Source organism: Aquila chrysaetos, chromosome 7 (assembly GCF_900496995.4).
Source record: "Aquila chrysaetos chrysaetos chromosome 7, bAquChr1.4, whole genome shotgun sequence".
NCBI classification, from domain to species: domain Eukaryota; kingdom Metazoa; phylum Chordata; class Aves; order Accipitriformes; family Accipitridae; genus Aquila; species Aquila chrysaetos.
Window position 1 is genome coordinate 38694886 of NC_044010.1, and position 20066 is coordinate 38714951.

General features: G+C 65.7%; 2 protein-coding genes across 9 annotated transcripts in view; both read left to right on the top strand.

The window, feature by feature from the left end:
* Window positions 1-20066, top strand: part of BCOR (BCL6 corepressor) — an 83195-nt gene that overhangs the window by 10006 nt on the left and 53123 nt on the right. For 5 of the 8 annotated variants that reach the window (XM_030020858.2, XM_041124996.1, XM_041124998.1 and 2 more), the window contains exon 1: window positions 14407-15004. The exons of 1 other annotated variant lie outside the window; for it this stretch is intronic. The gene's annotated coding sequence lies outside the window, so the exon portion shown is untranslated. Of the gene's footprint in view, window positions 1-14303; window positions 14374-14406; window positions 15005-20066 lie in introns of those variants that run through there. 2 more of the 8 variants (XM_030020857.2, XM_041124999.1) reach the window with 2 other exon arrangements.
* LOC115343555 (translation initiation factor IF-2-like) lies at window positions 1742-7032 on the top strand. The gene is made up of 4 exons (XM_030019615.1): window positions 1742-1867; window positions 5067-5557; window positions 5651-6043; window positions 6759-7032. The coding sequence occupies exons 1-4, from the start codon at window positions 1742-1744 to the stop codon at window positions 7030-7032; spliced, it is 1284 nt and encodes a 427-aa protein (XP_029875475.1).

Genomic DNA, 20066 nt, shown 5'->3' on the forward strand with positions numbered 1-20066 from the left:
GGCTCTCGGGAGCCTTGAAAATCATATCCACGGTTGCGTGGACATACTAAACCTATGATACATTCAGTGCCTCGTTAGTCTCAGTTATCAAAACCGAAGCGAGAGGTGGCGGGGAGCGCAGCAAAAGATGGAGTTGAAAGCCGCCCGGGGACCGCGCTCCCGTCGGCGGGAGCCCCCCCCCCCCCCCCCCCCCCCCCCCCCCGCCTCCGGCTCCGCTTCTCAACCCCGCGGCGTTTGATCTGCGGGCAGTGCCTCGGAGGGACGAGGCACCGGGGCTCGGCGGGGCCGGGCGGGGGGCGCCGGTGCCTCCCGGGGCGCGGGCGGGGAGGTCGGCGGGGAGCCGAGCAGCGGGGGGGGGGGGGGGGGGGGGGGGAAGGTGAACCCGGAGGCGAGCGGGGCACAAACCCATTAGTCGCACATAACTTGGGAAGACGCTCGGCCTCGCCATGACAACCGGCGGCCCGGGCTGCTCCCACGTCCCGCCGCCTCCCCCGGGCGCCCCTTTCCGTCCCCTTTGCCGGCGTTTGGGGAATGCGGGGTTGGAGAGACGAGCCCGGTGCGGGTAACAAAAGGGGATGAAAGGAGCTCTGTAGTTCACTTTACGCGTCCGAGAGGCATTTTCATGCTCCGTAATGAGAAGGGATCATTCCGAGGAAGTTCAGATCAAAGGGGAGAGCATCCCGGGCATTTGCATAATTGCCGGATTTCGGAGCACGGGCAGCCGAGCGGTGGCTGCCCAACCTGGGCACCGCACCGGGGGCTGCTCCTCGCCTCGCCCGGGGGAGGCCCGGAGAGAGGGGAGGCTGCGGACCGTGTCCCCGCGGGGAGACGGCGAGGCCTGCCCCGGGAGCGGGGATACGAAGGCCGCGGGGCCCCGGGTGGGGGGTGCTGGGCCACGGCTCCGGTGCCCGACGGCACGGAGCCCTCGGGGGCTCCGAAGGGCGAGAACCCCCCCGGTGCGCGGCTAAGCGGTGCCCGGATCCCCGGGGGCCGCCCCCCCCCCCCCCCCCGTTGCTACCGTTGCGAAGATGGTGCCGGTGGGGATCGGCTCCCTGCTCCCACCCGGCGACATCTGCGCCGCGGAGCCACCACGTCGCCTCCCCAGGCGGGTGGCTCCCGGCCCGGCGGCTCGCACCGCCACCAGCGAGCGGGGATAAAGGGATTAAACGGCACGCTCGCTCCGCCGGGCGGGGGGGGGGGGGTTGTGTGTGGGACGGGACTTGGCCGGCTCCAGCCTCCCGCTCCCCCCGCACCCCCGGCCCCGCGGCGCTGCCCCCGGCCGGCCCCGGCAGCGGGGAGGGCACCGGGCGCGCCCGCGGTGCCTCATTGTTCCCGTCACCAGCCGGGGCTGCCGCAGGCGGCCGCCGTGCTCGGGGCGACGGGGCTCGCCGCTGCTGCTACCGGGGACGGGATGCCCGGGGACACCCTTTTCAGCCATTTTAAAGCGGCAAAGCTGGCGGCCCCCCCCCAATCCCCTCCTCACCGCGGAGCCCACCCCGCGCCCGGCCGTCGTCCCCGGAGATACGGGGCCCCCCCCCCCCCCCCCCCCCGAAGCCGACACCACCCGCACACGCCCCGCACCTGCGGTCCCCGGGTGAAACCCCACCCGCGACCCTCGGGGGGACACACACCGCGCTCTCCCCCACGCCCCGTCGCGGGGATGCGGCCAACCCCGGCCCCTGCTCCCCCTCGGGTTCTCCCCGAGGAGCTCCCCCTCCTCCTCCCCAGCCCCAAACCGGGGATGCGGCCGGCCCCAGCCCCCGTTCGGGGTCGCAGCCAGCCCCAGGCCGGGGTGCAAGCTCCCCGGGGAAGCCGCGGCTTCTCCCCGTATGGCCGGGCCCGGGCGGGCTGGCCGGGCGCCAGGGAGGTGAGGTTAGCCTCGGAGCTGGCTGGCGGATGGCATGTTATTGTGAAAAGCGAGCGGGGAAGGCAAATAGGAGCATGGCACCGTATAGGCTCGCCACGTGACCGAAATGTGTTTATCTCGCCCCGGAGAAGCCGGGCTGCCTGCGGAGGCCAACCTTGCTTTCATGGCACAGGCACAACTCCCGGGGCTGCGGCCGGGGCTGGGCCCTGCGAGAGAGCAGAGACCACTTCTGTTTGCTTTTGCTGTCGCTTCGGCTCTTATCATTTGCCTTGTCATTCATCATCAACCTCTCCCGGTCTCCCTCCCCCTTGTCGTCCGTCCCCCCCCCCCGCCCGCTCTCTCCCCGCCGCCTCCCCCAGGGTCAGTCGGGAAAAGACTGGGAATCCATCTGAGGAGTGAGACGTGGGAAGAAGGGTCGGATGGAGATGTGGCGGGGGGGGGGGGGGGGTAAAAGCAGCTGCATGCAGAACAAAGGTGCTGGAGGGTGGCTTTTGGTGGTAGAGCAGAACCTCGTAAATGGGAGATTTCCGTTCACAAGACTCCGCTTGCACAGTTTCTGTCCTGCCCTTGAACTGACAAGTGAATATCTGCATCGCAACCAGAAAGTAAATCACACCGAGCCTGGCTCGGGGAGGGAGCGCCCAATGCTCCGGTCGGTTGCTACGTGCGAAAAAGTGGAAGATTTCAGCTTTCCAGCGCTTCCCCGATACACTATTTACTTTGGGTGCCCAGCGAAACGCGCTCCCTGTTTATTACGGCGAGTGCCGGAGCAAGCTCCCATTTGCGTGATTAGGAGCAAGCGGAGGAGCGGCCGTGGCGCGGAATTATCAAAGCGAGACCGCCTTGGCAGGGCTCCCAGGCAGGGCTTTACTGGCACCCGCGGGATTCCGCGGGGCAGGGCGAGCGCGGCCCGGGCGGCGGCGGCGGCGGCTGCCGCTCCCCGCTCCCCGGGCACGGGGGGGAGCCGGCAGCCCTTCGCGGGAGGCCAAAAGCAAACGTCGTTTCTGCCGTGGGCTCCGCGTTAACGAGGCGCAGCGGCTGGGCTGAGCCGGGCTCTGCCCGCGGGTTCGGCGCTTCGCAGCATCAGCTGCGGCCAGCCGGCCGGTAATCTCATTAGTGCCGTCGCGTTTGGGGAGAAAAAGCGCCCGCCGTCCCCGCCCGGCCTCAGGAGAGCAGACAAAGGTCTGCGAGGCAAGGCCCCGCGGCCGTGCCACGGCGGGCCGGCCCTGTTAATGTTCAATCGGGAGCGGGGGAGCGCCCTGCCTCTCTTCCCGGATCCCGCGCCGGAGCCGGGGCTGGGGGGGGCGCGGACCCCCACCCGCCGCTGCCGGCCAGGCTGCATGGAGCCCGGTCCAGCGCAACCCGCCTCTCTGTCTTGCCCCGCCGGGCTATTTTCTCCTTGGAAGTTACGCTAAAATAACATTTGTGTGGACGTTAATGATTTATTTATGTGGCTAATAACGCTCACATTCTCGCTGATATTTGTCTAGGCGAAGGACCAGCTGCGAAATGCCCCGCAGCTGTAGCCAGTGCTAGAACAGAGTGCCTTGGAACCAGAAATCAATGCTCCTGAAATGAACAAGTGGACAACTTATTAGGCTCAGTCACTCCACACGCCGTCCCCTGATAACGAATAGATGAAGTAGGCGCTGGAGAAAGGACGCGTCTGGGAAGGCCACACATGCCCACTCCTTCGCGGCGAGGCCGGGTAATTCTGCGGGGCACAGCCGGCCGGCCAGACGTGCCCCGGGCAGGGCAGGGGGCTGCGACACGGCACTCGCGGCCTGCCTGGGGTTAGATGGTGATAAATACAGCGAGCGGCCGGGAGAACGGCTCCAGGAGTCATTGATAAAGGTGTCCGGTTTCCCTGCTGCTCCAGAAAGCACAACCGACAGGTTCAGCGAGATCACGTAATCGTGGCGTCTCTGCCTAGAAACAGTCGCGCTAATTTTGCATTTTTACCATCCACGGGGAGGAAAAAATACCTGTCCTCCCGCAATGCAAATCCTTACGCAAATAGATCTGCGGGCGCACAGGGAGCCGCTGCCACCCTGACCTGCCAGCCAAGAGTCGCTGGCCCCGGATTCAGAGCGGCCAGCCGGCCACAGCACGCCCTGAAAACACATGGGATCGTGCAAACTCCTCGGCAGCCCCTCGCCAACTCGCTGCTGGCTGAGAAAAGTCCGAGCAGGAGCCTGCGGTTAATCTCCGAGGCCTTCATGCATCCCTGGCGAGCAGCGCCCCAGCGCTAAGTGCAATTAACATAACAGACACTAAAATAGGAGAGAGCGGCGCTGAATTTAATTTGCAGGCTTAAAAAAAAAAAAAAAAAAAGGAAAAAAAAAACCCCAACCGCTTAGCACTCGGAACGGTCTGGTGATGAACGTGGGGAGCGAGGTGGAAGGCGGTGGAGCATCCCGCCTGCCTCGGAGAGGGGCCGCGGCCAGTCCCGGGAGCCGGGACCCCCTCAGTGCGCTCAGCATCGTAAAACATTTCTAGACAGGTAAACTCCTCCGACGGGAATGCCTCCCGCTGCACCGCCCCAGCGCGGCTCCCCCCCGGCCTACCCCCCCCCCCCCCGCCCCGGCGGTCGCTCCCGCGGCGGCGGGGGCAGCCGCAGCGCGACCAGGTCGCCGGTGCCTCTTTCCTGCCCCCCCCCCGCCACGCACACACCTCGATCGGGTTCGTTTTCCTGCCCCCGCTGCCTCGGGGGGTGAGGGAGGAAATAGATGGAAGGGGGGGGAGAAGCGGCTGGGTAACCCCCTCCCCGCTTTTCCTCACATCCCCCCCCCCCCCCCCGCCTCCTGCAAACTGCCTCCCATTAGCCGCAGAAGTTCACAAAAGAGCGAGACATAAAGAGAGGGAGATCGAGGTTTCCGAGAAAAGGGAGAGGCGAAAATAGCGAGGTAGAGATAAAAAAAAAAAAACAACCAAAAAACAACGTCGCAAGCGAGGGACCCACCGATCGGCTGGGAAGCTGGTGGTATCCGGCCGGGGGAAGAGGCGGGGGGGGAAGGAAGGGAGAAAAGAGGGCTTTAAAAAACTGGAAGGCAAAAGCTGTTGGGGAGGAAGTGTAAGCCGAGAGGGAGGCTGGGGGAGGGGAGAGAGCGCCATCTTTTCATGTCACAGTCACAGAGACAGCGCTGGGCTCGGCCACAGCGTCTCGGTTTCTTTTTAACAGCGGAAAACGTGCGATTAGCAGGCAGACGGGCGGAGACTACCAGCCCTGCGCGCACACACAGCCCGCAGCTCTGTCTCCGCGCCGTGTAATCCCAGCGCTCAGCCCTGCTGCACCCCCTCATTAAAAACCCGGAGATTTCCTCCTCCTCCTCCGCTCTCCGAGGAAAACAACGCCTGCCACCGCCTGAACCCGGGCACCGCCGCCCGCCCCGCACCGCCCGCCCGGGGGCCGCCCGGGGGGCCCTGCGCTCCCCGCCGCTCGGCCCCTGCCTCCCCGCGGGAGGCTGGTGCTCACCCCCCCGTATCCCAGGGGGCCGGGGCTGGCTGCGGCTCTCCCGGCCCCCGTCCCCGTCTCCCGTCCCTGGGGGGCTGTTGCTCCCCCGCTGCCGGGGCGGCTGCTCGCCTTCCCCCCCCCCCCCCCCCCCCCCGCGCCCTGCTTTTATCCATCCCGAGGGCGAGGGTGGGGTGCGCCGAGCCGGAGCTCCCCGCACCGGGATACCCCGGGAGCCGGTGATCCCGCGGCGGAGCCGGGCACGGCCGCCCACGGCCCCCATGAACGGCGCTTTATTCCGCAGCGCTCAAACCCCTCATTGTGTTTGGCAGAATCACCTGCCTCCTCCGGAGCCGGGCGATTAATTTAATGCGATACAGAGCGGGTTCCGTCCCGGCCCCTCCTCGGTGGGGAGATCTCCGCCGGGCTCTCTCCCCGCAGCCGCGGCGCGGAGGAGGGGCACGGCACGGAACGGCACGGAGCGGCACGGCGAGGCGGGCTGGCATCCTCCGAGCGAGCACCGGCTCTCCCGGCGGCGCCCGGGGAAACCTTCCCCGCCCCGGTAGCAGCAGCGGCGGCGACGGCGGCAGCTCCGATCGGAGTCGCACAAGCAGCCGCCGCGCAGACCTGCTCGGTGCCCGGGGGCGGCTGCGAGGCGGGCGGGGGCCGAGCCGTGCCTGGCGAGGGGATTTGCTGGGTCGTTGGCTGCGCCTGGGGAAAGGCGGGCGGGGGGGGGGGGGGGGTTGGCTGCGCCTAGCGATGGGGGATTTGAGAGGGAAGGGGAGGGGGTAGCTGGGCTCGGTGGAGGGGGGGCCGGCTGCCGCGACTGCTGGGGACGGCGGCTGTTATTATTGTTATTACTGTTATTGTTATTTTTAGGGGGCGGCGGTGGTGGGAGCGAGGGGGGGCGGTGGGGTGGGCCGCGCTCGGCGAGGGGCGATGTGGAAGGGGGGGGGCCGCCGGCTGTGCCCGCGGAGGGGGCATGAGGTGAGGGCGGTGGGAGAAGCGTCTCCTCTGTTTCTAATAAAGGAAACGACTTTTATTGAACGATAAATGCAGGGGAACGAAAGTCGTGTGGGTGCGCCTGGTGGGGGCGATTGATTTGGCGGAGGGGGGGGGGGCGCGCAGCGGCGAGGGGCCGGCTGGCCTCGGCTGCTTCTGCCCAGGGGGGAGCGCGGGGAGGGGGCGTTGGCCGCCCCGGTGGAAGGGGGCGACGGCTGCCCCTGTTCGTGGGGGGGCTGGAGAGGGCGAGAGCGGGATGCTCGCGGTGGGGGGTCCGGAGGGGGGGGGGGCGTAGGCCGTGGGGTGGTGCCGCCTGCCCCCTCTCGGGCTGGGGGGGCTGAGGGGGAGGTGTCGGCTGCGCCTTGCCAGTTGGGATTTGATAGGGGCGGTAGGAGACACGTCTCCTGTTTCTAATAAAGGAATCGGCTTTTATTGAAGGATAAATGCAGGGAACCAAAGTCGTGTGGGCTGCAGCCGCCGAGCTTCGTTAGCTGCCGATGTGACTGTGAAGATAAAACGCTCCACAATAACTCGAGCGCGAAAGAGCGCCGGGGATGGGGACGCGCAGTCCCCGCCGGCCCCGGCCCCCGGCCCCGGCCCCGGCCCTCCGCCCCCGCCGTGCCCCGCGCCCTCGGCCCCGCGGCGGAAGGTGCCCGGGGAGCCTCAGACCGTGCTAACGGCTCGGCCTTGGGACTCCGCCAAGTTTCTCTGACTTAGGGGAACTCTGGGGATGAGTAATCGCGCCAGGCTAGGGTTTGGGAGGGTGGTTTTTTTTGTGTGTGTGTGTGTTGTTTTTTTTTCGCTCGCTCGCTCTCTTTTTTTCCCCCTTGTCATCAGCTGCTGACCCACTCACTTCGAGAGCACGGCACCGATGGGTTTCTGAGAAGGGCGGCGGGAGGAGACGGGGGATGCGGCGAGCCCCGGGAAGCCCCCCCCCCGCCTCGGCTCCGCGCCGAGCCATCCCGGCTCCGCACCGGCCCCGAGCACGTCGGGGCTGCGCGGGGTCCCCGCTATCCCGGCTCCCGTGCGGGGCCCCGGATGTGGTTTTGCCAGGGGAGAAGGGGACGCCCGCCCGCCCACGCCACACACACTCCGCTGCCTCGCGTGGAGGCCCGTGGGGAGGTTTCCCGGGGCAGCGAGGACACGGCGCGGCCGCTCCTCGCCCTCGGGGAGGTGTCGGGAAGCCTTTTCTACTCGGCATCTCGCCTTATCGCAGGTGGCGACGGCTCAAGGCCGGGAGGGGGAAACTCCGGGCCCGGGGAGAGGTCCCCCCGGGGACGGGGAAGCAGCGCGTAGCCCTCGGCCGTGGCCGTGGGCGCGCCGAGCCCCGCTGCCCGGCGGCCGGGGAGGACCTGCGCCCGCATCCTGCCCGCGGGCCCCGGGGCGGGCGCGGCGGGGCCTTGCCCGGTGTCACGGAGAGCAGGGCCACCGCCGTGTGTGCGCCGGGAGCCGTGCCCACCCGCGGCCTCCGCGTGTGCCTGCCGGGCGGCGGGGCGCGGGGGCGGCCGCGGGGTAGGAAGCGGCCGGGGAGGCTCGGGGGGGGGGGGGGGGAGCGGGGGGGGAAGCAGAAGCGACTCGACACCGAACGCGGCCGCCGACCGCGGATCCTGCAGCTTGGCTGGGGGCAGGGGGGGGGGGGGGGGCCGGGCATCGCCGCCCCCCCCGTCCCCTTCCCCACCGCCCCGATGCCGTCGGAGGTGCTGCAGCGAAACGGCCTGGAAAGGGCAGCCTTGCTCTCGTTCTGCCTCACCCGGTGCCGGCGTGGGGTTCTCCCCAGCGCAGCTCCCTGCCCGTTTTTACGGGCAGCGAGGGGCCGGTAAGGCGGGCCGCGACCCCCGCCTGCGACGGGGGCGGTGGGCGGGCAGGGCCTGAGATCGCTGGGGAACGGGGCGCGCTGCTAATCTCGGCGCCTGGCAGGTTTCAGTCCTCCGATTACCTGCGTGATTTGGCTTCCGAGAGGCGCGATGGGAAGCGGCTGCTGCCCTGCTTTGGGTACCGCGCCGGCGGGGACGACGACGACGACGACGACGACGACGACGTAGGGAGCTGAAGTGAGGACGGGGTTTTTAAATGGCATTTCTGAACGGAAAATACTTTTATTTTCCCTTGGCTTTTTGAAGCTGCTTTCGAAATGAACATTTTCTGCGATAAGAGGTGACCGATCAGAATCGCTGGGGGGAGGTTGTAAGCAGACGTTTTGCCCCAGCTTACTGTTATCTTATCTTTCACACTTGCAGGGCGAAAAAGTGGCTTATCTTTATACCCACCCCCCTCTCGCCTTAATTGCTAAAAACACTGTGAAGTGTTAAGTACAGGACTAAAGAATCTCTCCGCGTGTCTGCCATGCGAGCGAAGGGGAGAGAAAAAAAAAAAAAAGATCCGATTTGAAAAATTAGGGGCTTTTCTCTGGAAAAGTACACACGTGTACGCACCGAGAGCCCCTCCCTGCCCCCGCTCCGCTGCCGCTTTGATGTTGCAGGCTCTCATTTCATATGTATGCACCCCGGCGAGCCACCCGCCGCTGCCGGGCTTCCAGCCGGGGCGCAAATCCCGCTCCGCACGCCGGCGAGCCCGGGGGCCGCGCCGCGGGGCGCGGGCGCGGAGGGCGGCGGAGGCCTCCGCTGTCACCTCTGGGGCGGAGTGAATAACCCCAGTGTTTATGAACCCGGGCGCGGAATTGGTATTCAGCGCCGAGGCACGGCATCGTCTCCTCGCTTTCTCTCCCCACCCCCTCCGAAACAAAACACAACACAAAAACAAAACCAGAAGGAGGACGGAGGTGATTCATCGACTGTATCCAATTATTAACATACAAGCTGTAGTCTGCACAAACACACCTTCAAACCATGGCGGTTCCCCCGGCCGCCGTATTATATTTAAACTCGGGAGCGTGGTGGCTGCCGTGCCTCCGCCGAGCCGCCGCTCGCTGCCGCTCCTCCCGGGCCGCCCAGGGCCGGGACCGGGGCCGGGGGGCGCAGCCCGCGGCCCTCGGCCCTGAGGGACCCCACCGGGAAAAGGGGGGTGCAGCCCCCGGCTCCCGCGCATCGCCTGCAAGGGCGAAGCCTCAACCTCGCCCGCACCGCTCTCCGGCCGGGGACGGGGTTTCGTCTGGCTTCGGCTCCTGTCCTCCCCCGGCGCCCTCCCCGCCGAGCCCCCCGCCGGGCTGGGGGGGGAGGCGAGGAGAGCGACAACCTCGCCGCCGCTATTTTTACTCCTCTCCAGACTTGTGCGGCGCACGCCCCCTCCCCTGCAGGGCCTTGCCTAGCGGCTGCATCTCCCCGCTGCCAGGAGCGGCCGGGGCTGCCGGCGGCCCTCTTTTCACCTCCTCCTGCCCGGCCGGCCCGCCTGCCCGCCCCACCACCACCGGCAGGTCCCGGCCCCTGCGCCCGGGGCAGCGCCCCGCAGCAGCCCTCTGCCCGAGGGGACGGGGCCGGGGCGGCGGGGGGGGGGGGGGGGGGGAACGGACGACACGGGACACAGGCGCGCCGCAAGCAGACAAAATGGCCGAGGTATGCAAGTGGGAGAGGTGGAAGGGGCAGCTCGCAGCCAGCCTGCCCTCCTCCTGCAGCGGGGCTGCCGCCCCCCTTCCCCACTTCCCCAGCCCGGGGCAGGGACCGTGCCTCCAGCCCGTCCCCCCCGCGGCCGCCCCGGTGGGCTCGGCGCTGCGCCTGCCCCACCGAGCTCTGCCCGGCCGCGGCGGCAGCCGGCCCCGGGCGGCGGGCGGCAGGCCGAGCTTCTCCGCTGGAGGCTGGCCGGGAGGAGCGTGTGTTTGTCTGCCTGTCCCTCCCGCTGTCTTGCTGTCCGCTCCGAGCGGCAAACGGGGCCCGGAGGACCGCGGGCATCTCCGCTCTTTTGCGGAGCAAAGCAAACACAACCGGAGAGATTTGTCATTCGCCTTTATAAGAAAGATAGCGGCGCTTAGTCCGTGAACCGAGCGCGTCTCGGGCTCTTCTGGGGAGAGGGAGAGAAAATAATGGATCTCCTGTCAACAGAGTAGCCCTGAACTATGAAGTAAAATTATAGTACTTCTGCTATGCAAAACCCCCTTGATTGCACGGGGAGTTTGCGTGGTGGTGTAACAATATGCTGGCACCGTGTCAGGTCTGAAAGCGCTGCAGACCCTGTATAACGCCAATTGAGGCTTGTCTTGTTTTGTTATTCAGATTTCTACACTTCCATTAAAAACAGCCTTACAATAAGCAATGATAAAGGTCTGATTTAAGACACACTCAAGCAGGGCAATTCAGAGCTTAGGACAGTGATCTGTTATTTATAGGCTTTTCCTAGCACTCATCACCAGGCTGTCTGAGCACCTCGCTCGCATTAATTCATTTTACCTTCGCAGCGCCCGTCTCCCCTCTCGCTCATTTCCCGTGCCCGGGAGACCCGCCTGCTCCGGTTGCCGGTCGGTGGGCAGGGGAGCGGGGCGTGGAGGGGGCCGGGGGCCCGGCCTCCCCGCTCCTCCGGTTTACCCCCCCAACTTTCGGAGGTGCGCGGGCCCGGGGGGGTGGGGGGAGGTTTCCAATTAGAGGCGGCGCTGGAGGTAAATGAGAGCCGGCGTAAAGCCATCCCACTTGGAAGCCTCCTGCGAGAAGCCCATTCTGCCATTAACAATGGATTTGTCTTTACGAGGAGGTTAAGTACTTAGCATTATCGGAGCAGCCGTTTTTGCGAGCGCATCCTCGCCGGGCTCCGCGGCGGCAGCAGCCGCAGCAGCAGCAGCAGCAGCAGCAGCGCGGAGCCCCGAGCATCTGTGCGCGGAGACCCCCCCGCGCTCCGCTCCCGGGGAGAAAGCAGTGTGCAGCGGCCTGACCCGGGGGTCAGCTCCCTCCGGGGCTTGGTGGTGGTGGTGGTGGGGAGAGGCGGCCCGGTAATCCGCCAGGCGAGAGCATGCTCTGAATTTTCCGGGGTTAGCTCGGCGGTGCCCGCCGTACCCGCGGCAGGGGAAGGCGGCGCGGCGCGCAGCCGGGCCGAGCCAGGCCGCGGGAGGAGCGAACTGAAGCCCCAATGTCTTCGCCGGGAGCCGCCAGCCTCCCGCTGCAAAGCTCGGGGACCGGGGGAACAAAAAAGGCACAGAGGCGAACAAGCGCTGGTCTGTTCCTCCCCGCCACGGAGGAAACTGCGTTCACAAAGAAAGAAAGTTTAACTACGGTTAAAAATAAAAGTGGAGCGAGTTTGCCCCGAGATAACTTGAAGTCATTAGTTAAAAGAGAAAAAAAAAAACAACCCAGCCCCAACCACCCAGCCCCACGCTGTAGGCTCACACATGTGATCCGGAGTTTGCAGCCCGGGGGAAGGGAAGCAGGCGAGTTTTGTGATGCGAGTGCGGGCCGATGGCACCGTGCATCCAGACCTGCGGGGAGAGAGAAAGCCCAGGTCAATGCAGCCGGGAAGCCGCGGCTGCGGCCACCTCGCCCGGAGACGCGCTAGTTCTGCTTTCCTACCGAAAGAAGCAATTTTAACGAGGTTTTCCCTAGGAAAGGGGAAAAGAAAAAAACAAGAGGCCTTTCCTCCAGCTGTGTGCCTGTAACTCACGTGTGTTCAGTCTAATAACTTTTAATGTCTAGCCCTAAAACATCTTTATAAAAAATAGCTTTACAGCGTAATAGGCCAGGTGTCCTTCTGCTTGTTATCGGAGATTAAAAAAACGTGTGGGAGCCTTTTCAGATGCGTGGCCCGCCGCGCCGGGATCAAACCCGGCCGCTGCCCGGGGCTGTGTGCCCCGCCGGCCGGGACGGGGGGACCGCAGCCCCGGCCGCCGCGCTCGGCGGCTCCCCGGGCTCCCCTGCGAGGAAGCCGAGCGGTGCGGCTGGAGTTTCGGGTTTCAGACGGTGGATATTTCACTTCTGCTTTGAGGCAGGCGAGTGTTTTTTTTAAGAGAGACGTAGCGAAAACCCAAAGCTCCGTGATGGCAGTTTCATAAAATGCCAAGCCTCTGACCGTGACCCTGCTGCGTGTGTCTGTGTGTGTGTGTGCGCGCACTCTGCGTCCCCCTCCCGAGCCTCTGGCAACCCCCGCGTTTTTGCCAGACGTGGCTTAGATTCTCGATTAAAAACTTCTGGATTTTTTAAAATTTTTTTTTTGGAGGGGGGGCGCTTTGGTAGGGACCACTTTCGGGAACTCCTGCTTTTCCATCTTCGGAGATAAGCAGCAGCGGCGGAAAGCAGGCAGGCAGCCCCGGCAGTCCTGCTCTGCCGCTGAATACTCACCGCCCTGCTCGCTGCTTGTGCGCTCTCAGCGAGGAAAAGCTTTTACAGCTCGCAGCGTCTCCGCAGCCTTTTCGCGCAGGGTCTTGGACGTGGCGATTAAAAATCCCCCCCCCCCCCCCCCCCCCCCCCCGCCTCCCCCGGGGCGAACTGTCCGCGTTAATCGCCTGGCGTTTGGCTGGCAGTCGCTCCCACACGGAGCGGCGGCGAGAAGGGCTCGATGCGGCGCCGGCTGCGCTGAGGTGGCAAAACTCCCGCTTCCCCGGGAAGGCGCCGGGAGGTGCGGGGGAGCTGCGGGACCGAGGGCCCGCCTGGCCCTGAAGCCGGGGCCGCCCCGGGGCTGCCCCGGGTGCCTCCGCGCCGCGGGCTCCGCGGGACCGAACCTGGAAGTATCGGCGGGGATGGGCGTTATGAACGTGAAATTTACGAGTCGAGCTCGCCGAGCCAAAAGTTGCCTTGCCAAAGTAAATAGATGCAGCCGATAACTACCAACCCGGAGATTAAAGGGCTCCACAACCCGGGCAGAAATCTTAAAGCAGCCGTAGAAATGCCAGCGAGGGAAACGACGCTTCAGTCGCCACCCCACCCCGGGTTGCCACACCGCTTACACGCGGAAAAAAACGCGTTAAGGGCTGCCAAAGCCGGATCAGGCGAAAACGCGCTTTAATAAGGTTCCCCCCCCGCCACCCTCCCCCCCCCGCCCCGCGCAATGCAGACGTTGACAAACGAGTGGCTTTTTTTTCCATCCCGATATTCAGAGCTCGGAGAAGCGGACCGGGGGGAAGCGCGGAAATCAGCGCGGCCGAGCCGCGGACCACGCGAAGTTGGGGGCGGCGGGTGGGACCAGAGCGGGGCCCCGGGGCCGGGGGGGGGGGGGGGGAGGAACCCTTCCACGAGTGGGAAGCTGCGGGCGAAAGGGTCCGTGCGCGCTGTGACCCCTGCGGGGGGTCAGGACGGCTGTGAGCCCTCGGCGGGTCCCGGGGCGGCGGGGATGCCCTTGCGCGAAGGGGGGGAACCCGGAGCCAGCGGGTCTGGGTGGGGGCGCGGGCTGCACCGCCCGGGGTGGGAGGGGGACGACACACGATACCCGGACCCCGTCCGCCCCGGTGCGGCGGAGCGCGCTGGGGAAAGCGTGGCGGGAGGGCCGGGGGCGTCCGTCGGAGGGGCCGGGGGCGGCGGGGGGGGGGGGGGTGGCAGCGCGGCGCGACCCGCCGCGGAGCCTCGCAGCGATGTCTGGCAGCGCCGCCGCCGCCGGGGTTTTTGACAGCTTGGCGGAGCGGAGTGAGCGGAGCTTTATGGTAATTGCGGTTCTCCACTGGCCTTCTGGGTAGCGAGCGAGGGGAGTATCGGCGGGGCGGGGGGGGGGGGGGTTGGGGGGGGGGGTTTTCCTCTCCCTGCCGGCCGGGGAACGCGGAGTCCCCCCCCCGGGGCGCCGCAGCTTGGCAGCGACCTGTGCCAGCCGGGGGGGGGGGGGGAGCGGGCGAGGCGAGGCGAGGGGCCGGCGGCGCGGCGGGGGGGGGGGGTAAATCAATTAGTCAGGGCAAGGTGGGGGGGGGTGGAAGCGGGCGAGCGGCCGGGCGAGCCCTGCCTGGGCAGGGAAACGCAGCCAGGGGAGGGGGAAACTTGCAGAGGGAAAAAAGCGGTGGCGGCGCTGCTGCTGCTGCTGCTGCTGCCGCCGCTGCTGCTGGCGGCGGCTCCCTCGGTGCAGCGCCTGCCCGGGGGGAGGGGAAGGGAGGGGAGGCGGCGGCTGGAGGAGGAGGAGGAGGAGGAGGAGGAGGGAGAGAGGGAGGGGGGATGCGAGGGGAGCGCAGCGTGCAGCAGACGGAGCCCGGTCTCCCAGCGGCAAGGTGAGGAAGAGCGGCTTTCCCGGCGGACTAAAGAGGGGAGGGGGGGGGGGGGGGAGAGGAAGAAAAAGAGAGAGAGAGAGGAGGAGAAGAGGAGGAGGAGAATTAAATCCCCAGCCACACACACACAAAGCCGCGGCGGCCAGGGCACGGGAGACGGCGGCGCGGGCGAGATGTGGGGAGCGCCGCGCTCGCCAGCGCAGGAACTTCGCCCGGAGCAAGCCAGCAACATGGCGCTGCCAAACCAGAGCCGGCAGCCGGAATGAGCATCGCGGGCTGCCGCTCCCGCTCCCGCCGCTGAGCCCAGCCGAGCCGAGAAGCAAAGCCCTTCCCGCGGGCACCTGCCCCGTCGGCGCAGGCGGCGGCCGCGCTCCTGCACCCCCCCCCCCCCGCAGCTCCCTGCCTTCCCGCACCCCTTCCCCGGCCCGCCCGCGCCGGGGCAAGCCGCGGCACACGCACCCACGGAGAGGGGGAGGAGGGGGAGGAAATCGGGAAACTTTTTTCACCTCTTCCCGCCCACCCCTCCGACCCCCGACGGGGCTGCCCTTCCCGGGAGAGCAGCAGGGCGAGGCGACGGTGTGGGGACCCGCGGACGCGGACCGCGCACGCCGCAGCCCCGCGGCGCGGCAGGAAGGTCAGTGCTCCGCTCCGCGAACAGCTCCCGTACGGAAGCGCTGCCGCCGCCGCCGCCGGGTCCCGCGGTGACGGGGCGGCCGCGGGGCTCCCCTCGCCCCGCCGCGGGGACGGCAGCGCAGCGGCGGCGCCGCGGCCGAAAGTTAGGGCGCGGGGCAGCGGGGAGGGGGGGGGCGGCGGCGGGGGGGGAAAGAGGGGGTTCTCCCGGTGCGCCTCCGGGGCTGAGGTGGCGGAGGGGAAGTTTGGAGGCAGTTGCTTGGGAAGATGCCCGTTTGGGGCGGCGGAGGGGGGGGGGGGGACGACGGCGGGTGGAAGGTGCCGGTCGCTCTGTCGGCTCCGGTGCGCCTGTGTGGGGGGGGTGGTGGTGGTGGTGGTGTTCCCGTCGTCTCGCACTTTGCGATCGGGAAAGCTGCGGGGCAGCGGCGGTGCGGGGCTCCCGGTGGACGGGGCGAGCGAGGAGCGGCGCTACCCACCCGCGGGGAGGGAACGGCTCCCGCGGCGGCCGAGCCGGGCTCCGCGCTCCTCGCCCAGAGCAGCGGGCGGTGCGGGGGCAGCGGCCAGGTGAGCGGCGGGGAGAGCCCGCTGCGGGCTGCCTTCTCCTCGCCGGGAGAACCCGGGGAGCCGCTCTGCGCCCCCCCCCCGTTTCTCAACCCCAACACCCCCCCCCCCCCCCCCGGTTCCCTCCGCCCCGGCGGGGCGGGCGCCGCCGCGCACGTGGGGCAGGGCGGCCCGGGGCTTTCCCGTGCGCGGAGCTGTGCTGGCGTGAGGTCCGGCGTGACACGGAAGTTTAGTCAGCCCTAAAATGTAGTTTGGAGTTGGGAGAACGAGCCGGAGGGAGGCTCGGGGCTTGCCATCAAAGGGCCGGCCGGAGGGGGACGGCCAGGCAGGGAGGCAGCGGAGGCTGCTTTGTGAAGCCGGGGCCAAGTGGGGCGGCTCTGCGCAGCATATGAGGCATGCATTTGATGTTCGCGGAGCGAGTCCGGGGGCGAGGGCTGCGGAGCGTTCACGTTCCTCTTTCTTTCTCGATGTGTGTGTGTTGTGTGTGGTTTTTTTTTTTTTTTCCTTCCCCTTTCCTCCCTCTCCCTCGTTTCCGCGATGTCTGTCGGATCCCGGGTTTGGTGATCGCGGAGGGGGCGAGGGGGGAAGGCGAAGAGCACCTCCCCCTCTCCCCCGAAAAAAAAAAAAAAAAAAAAAAAAAAGCGGCCCGACCGTGGTGAGCGATGTAAAAACTGACAAAGTGTGGGACTGGCTTTAATGGTATCGCCTCGGAGCTCCTCGCAGCATTAATTCCCACTAATGAATCTTTTCCAGAAACTCCGTTCATTGCTTTCATCTGCTCTTTGGAGCCTGCAGCTTTTGTATTCCTGTTTGTATTAAAAAAGGGGGGGGGGGCGGGGGGAGCCCAGCCCGCACCACGTAGCCCCGTAGCAAAGCCCGGATTTTCCAAAGGTTTCTATTAACTTCCCCCCCCCCCCCCCCCCTTTCCCGCTTCCTCCCCGTGGCCCTGCCGCGGGGGGCGGCCGGGGAGAGCCGTACCCCGCCAGGGCCGCTTGGGAACAAAGCTGAGGGCGAGGGCGGGCGGTGCGGGGGTCTCGGCCCCCGGGGCAGCTCCCGCACCCCCCGCCGGTGGTTCCGCCGCCCCCTCCCCGCCGGTCCCGCTGTACCGCTTCCTCCTGCCGCTGCTCTCGCCTACTTTCGTCCCCCAGACGCCGGTGCTTGCCTGTCGGTCTGGAGCCCGGTGCCGTCGCGCTTGCGACACACCGATGCGTTTCCTTTCGGTTCTGCTGTCGGAGCCGCTGGGTGGTTTTTTTTTTCCTTTTTTTTTTTTTTCTTCTTTTTTTTCTTCCCGAGAGGTAGCCAGCGCAGCGCTCACCCTAATTGCTTTTAGGAGGATTAGGAGCAAATTCCTCTCCCCCCCCCCGCCTCCCCCGCCGCCTCCTCCCCCCTCCCCGGGTTGCCTTCGCGCGCCGGGGTTGCAGTTTATCCCTGGTGCAGTTCTTTGAATTGCTGTCACAAATAGGTGACTCAGAGTTAATTAGGAAGTATGCACCGGATCAATGGGCTGCACAGCTCATTAGTTATTCCCCAGCCTTTTGCAGCGTTGGACCTCCGGCTCCTCGCCTCGTATACCTCTTTAATACGCAACCCGGAGGGCTGGCAGGGACCAGGGAGCACTTCGGGTGAGGGGGGCTGGGTGCGAAGGGGCGTGATGAATACGGACATTGAAGTTTCCAGGTTGGGAGGTTGCGTGTAGACGAGCGGCCGGGTCCCCTCTTAGTGTGTCCCCCCCCGCCCCGTCCCCAACCCCTCCCGCCCCGGCTATCAAACCTGCCTCCCCGCACGGGCGTGGTGGGCTCTCACCCGCCCCGAGGTCGGAGGGACGAGCCCGGAATGTTACCAAAAACAAACAGGCACCAAAAAAAAAAAAAAAAAAAAAAAGTGTGTGTGTGTGTTTATTGGAGCGTACGCTGAGAGAGCAGACAAAATCTCATTTGTCAGGCATGAAGGTGGGCTGTGTGGCAGGCTATAAATATACCGGGGAGGATTGTATCGCGGTCACTTTTCTGTTCTTCGCCATTTCTAAGGTGAGTGGCGGAGGCTGAGGGACCGGGCAGGGGCTTCTCCTGGTATTGTTTGTCCGTCTGTGATAGATCGGTCTAGACAGCCGCTCAGGCTCCCTGCGAGCTCAGGAACCGGAGCCTGAAAGGGAGAGTGGGGGAGTCGGAGAGGAAAAGGTCACCGCGATATTTTTTTCTTTTTTTTTTTCCTCTTTTTTCTTTCTTTTCTTTTTTTTTTTTTTTTTTTTTTTTTTGGTGGCAATGGTTGTTAACCCTTAAAGCCGAGAGGGGATCGGGGCCGGCTGCTCCGGCCTGGAAGGATGCGGGAGCAGCAGCGGTCGCAGGGATGCTGCCGGAGCGGGGGGGGACAGGGCAGCGTGCCTCAGGCCCCCGGCGCTGCCCCGTCCGTTTAATGGTTTTATAAGAGCTGTTTCCCACAACAGGAAAAGAGTTCATGAGGCGAGCGCCAGATTATTTTGTTCCCAGGAGTCTCCTCTCTCTGGAAACTCCGAGGAGTGCTTGGAGCCGGGGTCGGGCGGCCGTGGGGCCGGGGAAGCCACCGCAGCCCCTTGGGCTCGGGGGTGGCAGGACCCCGGGAGTGGCCGGGCGGGCAAGCCCCGGCAGCAGGGTGTCCCCGGCAGCTCTCTGCCTCCCCCGGCCCCACCGTGCCCCCCCCCCCCGCCCCATTCCCGTGGGTTGTGATGGAAACCCCGCGGTGGAGGTTCCCAGCCCCGTGGGGGGAGCGAGTTTCCGTGGCCGCCTTCGGGTCCCGTCAACTTCTCCCCCGGCGGCAGCTCGACGCCCTTCGCCCCACGGGGCTGCGTGTGCGCTCACAGCGCGGGGCAGCCCTCGGCACGTGTCTGTGCAGGCAGAAGCCGGGCGTACCTGCCTCGGGGTGTTGGGAAGCCCACGGGGGCTCGCACGCCTCTTGGAGCGCAAGGGGCAGGCGGAGAGCAGGGTCTGCGTTGGGGCTTGGGTGGGTCGGGGGTTATTTGCAGCTCCTGCGCGCGTGTGTGTGCTTCCTTTTGTACGGAGACATCCTCGGTGGATGAGATGCGATCGTGGCGTGCAAGCCCGGGCGGTACAGATTAAAAGCAGTTAAGGCTTTAGAGCGATAGATAAAAGCTGGTTTTGTTGGATTCGCCTGCAGCGCAGACCATTCCCATTCCTCTTTGTCTGAGCCCTGGTTCCGGGCGCTACAGCCTTATTGGAAATGCTCCCGAGCAGTCCGCGCAGCCAGGGCAGCAGGCAGCTCAGCGCTTATTTACACGTCACATCTAAATACATCTCTAATTAGATAGAAGCAACGCCGGAAATGGCAGATTTGTTGCATATCTAATAGAGACCAGTGCAAACAGACTCAGCAGGGTTTCCTTCTCTTCTCCCCCCCCCCCAAAAGACCAGCAAGACCAAGCGAGTAATCTGAGACCGAACAGCAATGACTTCTCCCATTTGAGTGCATTATGAACCACATTGGCGAATGTCTCTATTCTAATATTTAAAGCAATACTTAGGATGTGTGAACTGAATGCCCAAATATGGACTGGGTCTTGAAACAATACTGGTGCCTTGGCTTTATTCCTGCGCTGGTGGACAATCCAGGCTCCGTGTCACGCACTGTATCTGCCTTTACCAGGCTGTGCCGAGAGCTGCAGCTTCTGAGGCCGTTCGAAACTGTTGTCCCTGTGCCCTCTTCTTCCCCCACCCCATGATAATTCACTTTTTTTAAGGCTGATAAAGAAGCCAGGGTCCCCTAACAGGGATGCCAGCGGCAAGGCGACTGAGCTCCAGGGGCTCCTGTACAGTCCGCGCAAGGGAACTTTGTGGATCTGTGCAGCTGCGAGACCGCACAAAGTTGTTGACATGCTTTCGGGTCTCCGTTTGCGGAGAAAATGGACCCGGGCCACCACAGCCCAAAATAATGAGTGCTGCGCATACCAAAGTAGTCTTAGCAATCTGTGGCTGTCGTTTAAAAGGTCTCTCAACTTTGACCGGTGAGTGGCCCCTGCAAAGACGAGCGAAAGGCCTGCTCCAGCTCAGGTCATAGCTCTGGCAGCCACATTGCCCCGGGAGTAAACGTGGCTCGGAGTAAATTCGTGCTCGGCACGGAGGGGAAGCGGGGGCTCCGATTTCTGCGCGTCTCGACAAAGGCGCGGGCTCTCGCCGGGACTCTGCAGCGTAGTTGGGTTGCACAGGTGATACGCGATACGCTATCTTCCCCCCGAACGCCGCAATAGATCCCGTTTTAGCGCGGGCTTAGAAAGAGCGGCGCGAAGCCGAGTCGAGTACTTCCTCCTTAGGCTGGCGTCGCTTCAGGAAGAATTGATGGCCGGAGCGGGCCTGCTCCCTTCTTCCTTGGTTTTGCGAGGAGCTGAGCGGCGGAGTGGAGCCGGGCTAACCCCTGCTCCGTACGCCGAGCAGCTCTGGCTGCCTGCGTGCGTGCGGGAGGCAGCGCGGAGGCCCGGGCTGCAGGCAGGGGGAGTTCCCCTGGCCGTGAGCAGCTCC

What these genes read in the sequence shown, in the direction of transcription:
- LOC115343555 (XM_030019615.1), top strand. Translation starts at nt 1,742, where the DNA reads ATGCGGCCGGCCCCAGCCCCCGTTCGGGGTCGCAGCCAGCCCCAGGCC. An exon ending in GCTGGCCGGGCGCCAGGGAG is followed by an intron (nt 1,868 to 5,066) that starts GTGAGGTTAGCC and finishes ACGTGCGATTAG; the next exon opens with CAGGCAGACGGGCGGAGACT. An exon ending in CTGCGCCTGGGGAAAGGCGG is followed by an intron (nt 6,044 to 6,758) that starts GCGGGGGGGGGG and finishes CTTTTATTGAAG; the next exon opens with GATAAATGCAGGGAACCAAA.